We start from the raw sequence: 12,471 nt of genomic DNA on the forward strand, positions 1-12,471 counted from the left end.
TGGATTACTGACATTTTCATTGTGACTGAGCAGCAAAGCTAATATTTCTGGGCTTTTTTTCGGTGATAGCTTTTATTTTTTTATTATACTTTTTGAATAGACAAAGTTCTAGATTTTGTCTTATGCTAATAATTAAATCATATTTGCAGAAGAGATATTTTGTCCAACTGAGAATTCATAACAAAAAAACATTTTAAAATCTGTGGATGCTTAATATCATTAAATCTTTCAGCTACTGTGTATAACAACACCAACATTATAGTACTATGTACCTGACACTGTCCTTAACTGCTGTATTAACAAATTTAATTCTCAAACATTCAAGTACTGTAATTATCCATATTTTACAGAAGAGGAAACTGAGGTACAGAGAGATTAAATAAATACGCCAAAGACCACACAGCAATTGAATAATGGAGCATATTTTAATCTGGGGAACTTGGCTCTGAAGTTTTCTCTTAACTACTACATATTTAGTATACATGTCAGTTTTATGGCAGGACAGTTTCAATGATTAGGTTACTATATAATGATTTGAAGTGTTATTTCAGGCAATAAATTTATTAGACTACAGATTTCAGGTTTGGTAAATGTTTCCTCTTCAAATTTATCATTCATTCATTTATTCAGCAAATGTTAAAGCTCAACTCTGAGATCTTTGAGGTCAGGATCTTTACCTTATGATCTGCATAGCAGACAGAAATTAGGTCTGTACTTCTAGCTCCAATATCTGTATATAATGGAGTTCAGTTTTGTATGTAGTGTAAGAGTATTGAATGCCTGCTATTTGCAAACGCTTGCCTTTTCCAAGTTTGGTTTTGCATGTTCACAATTATAATTTTATTAACATTTTTACAGACCTACCTTTAACCCATTGAGTTAACACATAACCAAACATAAGCCAATGTACTAAGACTTAGAGTGATAGGCAGATAGGCCATCATCTGAAATGGGTTGTAGATTATGAACAAGATAAATATCTGGTCTCAAGAAGTTTGTAATCTAACAGTGATCAGTTAAAAGAGTTAAGTTTATAAATTCTTACACTTTGTCCTTTAAATATGCATGCTACATGGAACAAGAGAGTTTGATTTCACTTGGAAGTTGAGAGCAATAATTCACCAATCTCATTTTAGGATTATGTTAAGTTGGGAATGGTTTTTGAGAAGTTTCAGATTTGTTTTCCCTTTATTAGAAATAGTGTTTCCATGGGGGGCTGTAAGGCGTCTCTGTGTTTGGTAAAAAATCAGTGAGGAGAGGCTTTTATTATAAGGATTGCGCTTACACTGGGAGATTTTGGAGACTGTTTAAAATGAGCGTTCTTCTAGTTTGTGTTCTGTTAGGAAGTGGGAACACTTTGATGAGTGATGATAAGAATGAATGCTGAAATTTTCAGTGGAAAAGAAGTACTTGATATTAGTCGGGAGAGCACTATAGCTGGTCCTTTGTGTGTTTGCTGCTTACATGGTGTCCTTGTCTGTATTCAGACATGACAGAGTTGGTCTTGTTTTGTTTCATCAAGGTAATGAAGTGACCTCATATGATGGTTTTCTATGAACATAAATAATTATGTTCAGTTGGGGATACAGTGACCTGGTTGTTAATTATTGGATAGGCCATGACCATGAACGCTCTTTGTTTTTTGCTTTGCTTTTTTTGTGCCTTTTTCCTCATAAGAAAAAAATTAATAAAGTCATAGTGTCACAAGTGTATGGATCCAGTATGACTAGAAGGAAGGGTACATGTGGGCATATGAAGGAAGTTGAAACAGAAGAGTAGAAAGATAAAATCATGGAGTTTATATGGGGTCATAGGTTTTTAGCAAAGTAAATACAATCAGATTTATATTTCAGAGAAATCATCTTAAAACAGAAAAGTGATTCATTATAGGAAAGTAACACAGGAAAGGGCGGTAATTTGAAGCGTCTTTCAGATCCTTTATTTCAGAATAATGAGGGTGTCTGCTAAGGCTATGATAGTAAGGATTAAGAAAAAAATTACTTAGTTGTTAGAATTGATAGCTCTTGATTGCTGATAGAAGTTGTGGTGAAAGAGAGAGAAAAAGTCAAAACGGACCACTTGTATTTGACTTGTGTGATTGGGTACATAGTCTGTACTCTTTAGTAGAGAATTAAGGAGAAAGTTGGGGAAAAATGGATTCACTTTTGAAAATATGAAATTATGTATGAGATACTTAAGACAAAATATCCAAAAATCAATCGGACATATTTTCCCTTGATTGGGAAGGACTGGTTTACAAATTAGTTTTCCCTGCTATTGGAAAGAGGAGCATTAACATGAAACCTTTCATAAGCCTAAATGCATAAAGCAAAGTAGTACCATGAATTTATAGGGAAAATATTTTGAGCATTCCCACACCTCAAAAATAACTTTTTGTAGGCTTTTTTGATGCCTTAGGACACATCTTGCCAATGGATGCACAAAATAAGTCCCGATAAAGCAGTTGCTCACAGAAACAGTTCAAAGCTATGGCGGCTTGATGCTGAGATGCTGAGTGTAACTCCCAGGGAAGGAGCTTTGCGGGCCACTCTCGCTGCTCCAGGTGTGTGATGCCTCTAAAATAACTTGCTGTGAAACAAGTGCTGAATGCTATTTTCATTTTTTTGCCTTTATTCAAAAAAAGTGAAAATCCTCCTTGATTTCTTTTGGTTGGCAAAAACAGGCACTAATGTGGATCTTCTTTAAAAGCAAAGTGGCATAATGTGAACTTTTGATAAGCGGGAGATACCTGTATAGTTAAATGGCAAAGGACCTAACTAGTTCTCTTAATGCAGTAAGGTAATTCTCCAAAGTTGTCAGTTAAAGATTAAGGGTCATGGGAAGTTGGCTAGAAAATCTAGATCTTACAGATCCCCTTTCTTCATAGAGATCTATTGGCAATGACTCTGAAATTGTAAACAATAATTGCCCTACGGACTACTACTCTTCCCTTTCTTTTCCATCCTGAGCTTAATTTTTTTTTTAAGTTTATTTATTTTTGAGAGAGACAGAGACAGAGCACAAGTGGGGGAGGAGCAGAGAGAGAGGGAGACACAGAATCTGAAGTAGGCTCCACTGTGAGCTGTCTGCACAGAGCGCAACATGGGGCTTGAACTCACGAACTGTGAGATCATGACCTGAGCTGAAGTTGGACGCTCAACCAACTGAGCCACCTAGGCACCCCATCTTTTCCAACCTGAACTTAGTTGCCAAATCTTTTCTCAACTTCCCATAGCACAGTTAAAAGCCATTATGTTTAAACAACGAAGACTGTATACTAAAGACTTAGGAAAGCAATAGGAAAAATCATCACAGAAAGTAATACACACTTCATTGATCTGGCTATTAAAATATGGCTTGTGTTCTGTATATGTCCCATTCTGTAATCTCTGGAATGCCCTATGTGGCTTTCCCAATAGCCTCCATAGCCTGCCTAATACCAGCTTTTTCCCATTGTGAGGTATATACCCTTGAAGGCTAGATAGATACTTCCAAGTCTAGGCCCCAGAGAGCAGAGCAGAAAGCTGTTCCTTCACCTTCCATTCAGTTTCCATTCTGTCTTCCCACTTCTTATTTCCTGTCCTAGGACTTAAAACCTCATTATTTTTGAACAGCTTAAAAAATGTTCAGCTCTTTCCAAGGACACTCATCTCTATCCATGGAAAATGATACAAGATTAGGGAATGGTAGATATAGTTCCTGCCTAGTTCAGGTTATTCCTTGAAATTACCTATTGCCAAAAGCCCCTGTTAAAAGAGCTGGGTATAGATAATCTTCAAAATTGTACTATGTGATCTTGATCCCTGAGCTTGACCAACTGAATCAAGAGTAAACACCTAATCCAGGGAATGCCAATTCAAAAGGTGTTGAGCCAGAGCATTTTTTCTCCCTTGGGAATTTGGAATTAGGATACCGAGTCAGTCAAGATGTTGAGCCTGGGCTAGGCTGGCCTTTTTCTTCCAAGTTCATGCTGATAAGTAAGCAGATGTATGGAGTAAATAGGTAAGAAAAGTAGACAAAAGAGACTGGCTCTGTGTGAAATGAAAGTAGAAGTCTTTCCAGTTGTTTCAGTCTTCAGGTGGTAATACCTTTTCCCTAATTGAGGTTGTCTATGTAGGCTTACAATAAAACTGTCTTCATATAAACCAGTTTAAATGGGTGCTTATTTTTTTTTTTCTGGCCTTGATTTTGCGGTCATATGTATCTTGACTAAAACATAGGGCTAATGGGATTGATTTAATAGTAGCATGTCTTATAAGTGATGTTCTATATTTGATTTAGTCATAGGAAAGATTTGCCATCATTTTGTCGCATGAATGGTATCAGTGTACGAGGTGGAAAGTTGTTCACTTCTTTAGAAAAAAAAAAATCTTTAAACCCTGAATTTTAGGCATTGTTTTTTCCATACAGGTTAACTTAGGATGGAATCTTTATTGATTTTTCAAAAGTATACTCAGCATTAGTAATAGTTGCAACCATCTTCAGAAAAGAATATTCATGAGTCAGTAGCTGATACTTAAAAATAAATTATGAGCTTGCCTACTTGCTATCAGGACTATCAGGATAAAGATAGTAGTACCTTTTATAATATTTACTGGCCAGTTTTTAACATCTAGATCTCTAGGTATAATCTTAAAAGAATAATAACAATTTATCTGGGTCAATACCAGTAGCCATTTTATATTAAAATGTCTGTTTTTCTTCCATTTACAAATAAAATTTTTAGATGTGACTGCACTGTGAAGATAACCTAAATATTAATTTCTCCACAGATAGAAAAGGCAAAGAGGAGAGGCAAACGAGTGTTCCTCTATCCTCTGGTTATAGTACAGTGTCATCAGATTCAATTCCCAGAACCCCAATGGTTTGTTACTGTGGTCTGAAAGAGAATTCAGAGGTAAGAAAAACTGGCAACTGCTTAGATGATTTCCTTTCTAAGGGCAGGAGAATAAGCAAGCACTAGATTTGGTTGTAGATGCATTGGCAAGAAAAATAGTGAAACTGTAAATCTTAATCTCTCGTAAAAATTCTTTATGATAAGTAAACAGTACTTAATGCAATGTTTTAGACTGTTTTATATGTTCACGGTCCATCTTTGATGATGGTTTACTTTGAGAAATCGCCTAAATTTGTTGCTTTTTAAATTAAAGGAAACAACAATCCAGAAAATGGAAAGGATGAAAAAAATGTAAGTAACAGAAAGGGGGAACAGAAATTCATTTCTCTGTAGGGAGTTGTATTGGATTACAGTATATATAGAAAGTGCATATGTGTTTCAAACCTTAAAGGTCTCTCAATCAGGTGTGGAATTTCCTTCAGGACTCCAGTGGATAATAAATCCCCCTACAGTTATGTGTTTGTGAGATGAGTCACTATTTTGGTTTCCAACAAGTGATGTAAAACATTGTTAATGGAATTAATTGTAGGATTAAACAGTGCAGAGATATTTCTGGTTGAAGTTAATCAAAAGTATTATCTACCTTTGATAACTGATTTATCAAAATATTAAATATATGTAGGTGGATGGTTTGGAGACATTTTAAGTATTGTTAAAGTATTGCTAGTCTTTCAGTTATTGGTAAAATAATACTAAAAATGATACTTGTGTCTTGTATGAATATGAAATAGTAAAGGCAGTTGAAAGGAAATATGAAATGAACTTGTGTAAGATGATTATGCAGCATCCTACTTCAGGGGACTATATTGCTTTGAAATTTCATAAGTACTAAAATAACTCATGCTCTAAGAATTAAAGACTCAAAATTGACTTTAGTGGTATTTCTCCCCTCTGGCCATGGTATATACTTAATTTATCTTTTATACCTGTAAATAAGAAAAGTACTGAAATTTATTTTGGGCTCAAAAGCATAATTTTCAGCCACTTAAATCCTGTGCCTCATTATGACTTTTTTTTTACTTAACATATTATTTATTTGTTATATTTCAGGTTTGAAGAAACTGCAGAGTTACTGAAATGTCCAAATCACTAATTATAGAATTTTCTGCGTGAACTTCTCTAGGACTTTGGCTACTGTACATGTTGTATATTTTAAGGATTTTCTATAAATTTAACATACTGCAATATTTTTATGAAGAATTTTTGAATTCCATTTGGTATATGAGTTTTTTTCGATATTGAGTAAATACTTAAATATTTTTATGCTACGATTACACTGCTTTACTGTATTTTACTTTTTTAAGGAAAACTTATGTGCCAGTACGTGTCTTTTACAGAGTGAAGTCATTATAGCACTGTATTTTTGTGTTGACATTTGTTGGCAGTGTGCTAAGTAATATGTTTTTTAAAGTAGAGGCTTGTGGACCATGGTTTACATCCTGTTGGAAACACTCCAGCTGGGACTTGCATATTGTACCCAGGAGGCTCTCGTGCATACCATCTTGCCATCTGTACTGACTAATATGTTGTAATGAAAAATCAAAAATGCTCATTGCAAATTAAATAAAAATATAATTTTAATGTTAATCAAAAAGCAGCAGTACATTTTCAGTTAACACTGAGAAAGTCAGGGTATGATTCTCCTTTCGTGTTTGGAAATAGGTCAGAAAGTTCACCATGAGAAATGTGTTGAGTATTTTAGTGCTCTATTCCATAACACATTTTAAGACCAGCAGCGCAGACACAGATGGTGGCCATCCAGTATTACAAGGTACACAGTAAGGTCTTTTTGGGTTTTTTAGGTGATGGGAAGTTATATATTTTTCTAGAGAGAGAAAAGGTCTTAGATGAAGTTAAACCAAGAGAAAAAATGAAATTCACTTGAAATTACTAGAGAAATTATCTTTTTTTATCTCTATAAATTATCTGGGTAATCTATAAGAAAATTGACTACATTATTTTGAAGGAAAAAAGGAGTATTTTTTCTTTTTTATTATTATTTAGATTATCTAATTAGATTTTATTTGTTCATCTGTTTATAGTCTATATGTTCAATTCGATAGTTGTCACGTGAAATATTAACGTTTCGTTAAAATTCTCTGTGGAAATAACTTTTCAGTATTTTTAGTATTCTAGTACATAGTTATTAGACTTTAAGAATTTTTAAAGTTAGCCTACAACTTTAAAAAATTGTATTAAGTAGATATCTCTAGAATTGATGAATCCAATTAGCTATATTTTTTCAATTATAAAAGATTTATAAAACTCAAGATATTACAGTCATAAAAGAAAAAATACTGCTTTTATATTCTAAAATATCAGTACCAACATGGAATTATAGCACCACCTTGTGGTTCATATATCAGTATTTTACCTTTTATTAAAACAAGTGATTTCCCATAAAACATACTTTATATTTCCTCTTTTGAGAAACTCAATTCCAATTAAAAAAAAAAAAACCTTTTTCAAGTTTTCTTGTTTAAAACAGAAGAAAAAAATGTCCCCTTTTCTCTTTGTCTCTTTCTTCCCTCCCTGTCCTTTTGTTTTATATAGCATACATATACAGTAGACCCTTATACAACATAGGTGTGAACTGCCTGGAACTGCCCAGATCCATTTTAACATGGATTTTTTACAGCACAGTACTGTAAATGTATATTCTTTTCCTTATGATTTTCTTAATGACATTTTCTTTTCTTATTGCAATACAGTGTGTGATACCTATAACCTAAAAAAAAAAATGTGTTGCATTGCATTAAGTTATTGGGAAGAATTCTGGTCTACAGCAGGCTATTAGTAGATAAGTTTTTGAGGAATCCAAAGTTATAGGCAGATTTTTGATTGCGTAGAGGGTAGACTTCCCCAACGCCCTTGTTGTTCAAGAGTCAACTGTGCATAACAATTAGATGATTTGAAACTTCTTTAATCCTAATTTGCATATAGTATATGCAAATATACTATAAGTATAAGAAACTATTGAAAATGTAGTAAAAGTTGTTTTATATTATCAAGTAGAAATTTGGAATCCAATCTTAAAAATATTTTTGTCTAACAACGTGAAACAAAAACTAAAAAAGTCAACTCGTAATAACACTACACATTTACACTTAAACTACCCTGACGACATAGTTTTTGTGGAAAACAAAGCTAATTTGACTTTGAAGTTATTGAAGTGATAGCCAAATTGTTATTTTACTCTTATTACAGTTTTCTCTCAAACAATTTGGTTAGTAGCTTGTAACCTTAAACCCCTTTAGATTAATTTGAGGGTCTTGAGAAAGGAGAATCCTGGAGAGATTATTTGGAGCTATGTTATTAAACCCTTAATTGGAATTTTCACTAACTCCATCCCCTTAATTCTCCCATAACCCGGATGAGAAGTATTTATTTTACTACCAACAGAGGCATCTGCAGCTTGTGCTGGTCTGGATGAAGATTATATAGGAACACTGTAAAGAATGAGTAAGGGAAGGTACTAGTCAGAATAGATTAAAGAAAAGTAACATCAGCTGTGTGAAAATCCTAGGCAAAGATAAGGATTAATAAGTTGGAAAAAGTTCCATATTTTTTGTTCGTTTTATTGTAGCATTTTTAATGTGATGTTTTAACATGGAATAAATATACTCACTAAAAAATAAAACTTGGAACTGTGTTTTACGCCATTCAGTACTCATGGCTTTATATAATTGACAGGCACTTGGGGAAGCATTAAAAATTAAAGAACCTTGTCAATTTTACAAACTGCAACACTTTCAGAGCTCAAATAACAACATGATAGATTTAATTTTTACTTTTTAACGGTCCCCAGATTCTTCTGTCCTTTCTTTCAGCTGCAGGTTGTTTAGAAGGTGAAGAGGTGGAGTAGTGTGAAACTTTAAAGTTAAACTACAAAATTAAAAGTTTAATTGTTGTGTCCCTTGACTTTTAATGTTTCTAGTGAAAGTGGCAGGTTTCTTATACTGTTCCGAGTGAAGGAAGCAGGAAAACCAGAACTGACAGCAGGAGCAACATGGAGACAAATTTATTTGGGGAGGTGGTGGCTACAATTCATGTTAGTTTGATAATGATTGTTATTTATACCTAATACTTGTAGGAATAGGGACTATGTATATAGCACGTCTTACTTTTCTCTCTCAAGCCCTAAATCACTAATAGAAAAGTTTAATTTGAGTTTTTAAAGAAGATTTTAAATGCAAAGTGTTCAACATTTTAAAGTTAAGAACAGAGAACTTAGTAAGTATCCCCAAACGTATAAATTGGGTTGAGCTCTTCAGTTACTTTGGTGTTGAAATCCTGAAAGACACTTGTACATATGCACTAGAGTTATTTTATACCTGTTTTTTTGAAACCTCTTGACTGTCCCTATGGATTGGACCGCACATGCCTCACCAACTCGTACAGCTTCTCACGTGCTGTATCGGTAAAATTTACCCCAACGAGGTGCTTTCTTTCTGGATCCTTACTAGATGGTATTTCTACTTCTTTTTCTATTTTGCCGTTTCTGAAACTTCTGAGTTTCTCTAAGAATGTATGCCTGTTAGGATGTTTATGAAAAATGGATAAAATAAACTATGGGCTGGTTACTGATTGTTATAAATGGAAAACAGTTCATTTGAATTAGAGTGGTGCCAGGATTTGATCATTTTTTAGACCATTACTACTGGCTCACTTTCCATTTTCCTCATCCCCCACTCTGGTGAAGAAACACACATTACCATCTCTAAATTTTAATACGGGTGGCTTGTTTTTGGTGTGTTTTAGTGACAGCTGCTCTCAAGAAACAAAACAGAATCTCACTCAGCCAGAGATTACTACTCCTAACCTCCCACTCGGAGTCCTGTATCCTCTTAATCCTTGTACCTCTTTTCCCATTGCCACTTCATTCCCTCTTCTGGTTAGTGCTGGCGCTCTTCATGGACCCCCCGCTTACAGCCTTCCTCCCTCAGTGTAGCCACACTGCTTTTCTGAATTGTTCCTTTGATTATGCTATGCTGAAGTTTCTCTTCCTCCTACTGAGCAAAGCCCTTCTTACCCTGGACAGCGAAGATCTTTTTCTTTGAGGTCTCATCTACATTTCCGGAGTCCTCTCCTCCAATTCTGTAGTCTATATACACAGTACTCTCTTCACTCGTGCTTTTGAACAGTTTCTTTGGCTGAAAATGGCTTTCCTTCCATTTGGCAAATTTCTGCTTCTCTTCTAAGACACTGTACCTTCCTTAAAAAGCCTTTTATCAACTGCAGAAGCCAAAGCACATGCTCCTCTTTGTTGCTTTAATGCCATGTTTATAATTTTGATTTGTACACCGATTTTGTAGTTATTAGTTGCTTATATGACTTTAGTGTCCGTTCTGTCTTGGTTTTCCATCTTTCTTCCAATGTTTATTTCCCCCTAGTACCTAGCATTTGATCGTTTGTTTGCTTATTTATTACGAGCTAAGTGGTACGTAGTAATTATTTGTTGGCTGAGTGAATATCAAATTATAATGAAGTTATAAGTTATAATCAAGGTTTCCAGATAAGTAAGATTTTATCAAGTTGAAAGTTGCAGTCTGGTCAGTCCTGCTATATCCACACAGTGGAAGACACGTATTGATGGAGGATCTAATCAGCATGTGTTCTAGAAAAGGGTCACCATAGTTTGTTTCTATGTTAATGAGGTATTTAGAATGAAAGCTGATTCAGTTGTTTACTGGGTGTAGGTCAGTGTGCCAGGCGCTGACCATAAGCAGAGAACAAGATGAACACGGTTCCTGTTCTCAATACACTAAAAGCCTGAGCAGGAAAAGACAGTTAAAATAAGTAATGACAGTATCTAGTAAGTACCTAAGAGTAAGTACCTAAAGAGAAGCATGATGCATCTGACTAATGGGTGGAGAGAAAGCTTCTAAAATGCTGTCGATCTAAGTCCTAAGGGATGAATGAGGGATAGCCAGGGATGATTTAAGCAAAAGGGCTGGCATAAACAAAGGTCTTGAGAGGAAGGTCATTTGAAGGAAATTCACCAAAACTAGCTTAATGAGTGTGTGTCATGAGGTGTGGGAGGAGGGAATGGTGGTTAGAGGTCTCTTCATACAGGCCCCAGGGGCAGTTTGTATTTAGTGAAAAGGTAAGTAGCAGAATATCTAACCAGATGGGACTCCGAGCATTTTAGTGCTGTATTATGGAGAATGAGTAAGGTGCCAAGGCTAGAGGCAGAGAAACCATTTAGGAGGCCGTGACAGTAATCTACGAAAGACATAATAAGGGTGACTCGGTTTATGATGACTGGAGATGGAGGGAAATAATGGGATTGAAAGAAAATGTATTTCTTCTAATTTAAGACTATCTTAAATTTGATTTAAATTGATCTTACTTGGGGCACCTGGGCGCTCATTTGGTTAAGCGTCCGACTTCGGCTCGGGTCATGATCTCGCAGTTTGTGGGTTCGAGCCCCACGTCGGGCTCTGTGCTGACAGCAGAGAGCCCACTTAGGATCCTCTGTTCCTCTCTCTCTCTCTCTCTAAAAATAAATAAATAAATAAAATGAAAAAAAAATAAATTGATCTTAAAGATAATCTCCAATTTAGTATCTGCGTGGTGGGAGATACATTAATACATTAATGTTTGGTTTGATACATTACCTAGCTGGTCCTGGACTGGAATCTTACTAAAAATACAAAATCTGAAGCCACTTACCTGATCTGCTGAATCAGATTTATATGGCACAAGAACCCAAAGTAATTTGTAGGTGCCTTAAATTTGAGAAGCACTAGTTTACCTTTACATACCTCTTGCTTAGAGCTTAGACTCCAATAATTGTTTATTATTAAACATTTGAGTCTAAACTTTTAAATACAGATTCTTTTGAATTGCTTTAAATATAACTTTTTACAACCCATGTTCAGTATCTTGGACTCTTTTCCCTTTTGAATGGATAGTTTAGGGTTTTTAATGCATTTAGTTTTTTTTTTTTTTACTTTATTCAGTTAAATTATGTATAACTAGGAGTTAAAACATTCTTTTTCCAAAATTAGGTGTAAACTGTACAAATTAATGTTTGGTGTCTCATCAGAAATGATTCTTCACTAAGCATGCACAGTTCATAACAATATCTTCTATCCTTGAAATATCTGTGTGTATGCTGAGAAATTTCCCGGCTTTTTGTCTTAATTATATTGCCCAAAGTGTAAAAAGCAATCCTCTTCTGCATACATATTAACTTTTCAGTATTATGTCCTAAAGTCACCTTTTGGAAAACCTGGAAAATGATTTTGGGAATCCATATTTTACATTTAAATTATAATTCAGGGATAAATGGTCTTACAAACTTAAAAAAAAAAAATTGTTACATACAACCCAATTTGAGAAGTTTTAAAATGAGGGAGGAAAAATGCATCTTATATTTCAAAAAATATGTTTAGGAAACGGTATCAATAGATGGATTAGGTCTGAGTAGACCAAAAGGAGAGGAAGGCAGAAACCATTAGGCATTCATAAACTTGACCCAATCAGAATGTTCGCCCTCAGCCTCATCATTTCAGTAAGCCTGAATTTACTAGTCTAAAATCTGATTTGTGTTTTCGAGTGCTGATGGT

The 12,471-nt window shown here is 34.6% G+C and overlaps 1 protein-coding gene across 10 annotated transcripts in view; it reads left to right on the plus strand.

The window, feature by feature from the left end:
* Positions 1-9,484, plus strand: part of CEP44 (centrosomal protein 44) — a 28,346-nt gene extending 18,862 nt beyond the window's left edge. For 8 of the 10 annotated variants that reach the window (XM_060653753.3, XM_078445602.2, XM_060653752.3 and 5 more), the window contains 3 exons: positions 4,773-4,897; positions 5,151-5,188; positions 5,948-9,484. In XM_060653753.3, coding sequence (XP_060509736.1) covers positions 4,773-4,897; positions 5,151-5,188; positions 5,948-5,990 — 206 coding nt within the window. In that variant the 3' untranslated portion in view covers positions 5,991-9,484. Of the gene's footprint in view, positions 1-2,400; positions 2,564-4,772; positions 4,898-5,150; positions 5,189-5,947 lie in introns of those variants that run through there. The other 2 variants (XR_009616048.3, XM_060653763.3) reach the window with 2 other exon arrangements.
* Positions 9,485-12,471: the final 2,987 nt, after the last annotated feature.

This window comes from Panthera onca, chromosome B1 (genome assembly GCF_046562875.1).
Source record: "Panthera onca isolate mPanOnc1 chromosome B1, mPanOnc1 haplotype 2, whole genome shotgun sequence".
Lineage (NCBI taxonomy): Eukaryota > Metazoa > Chordata > Mammalia > Carnivora > Felidae > Panthera > Panthera onca.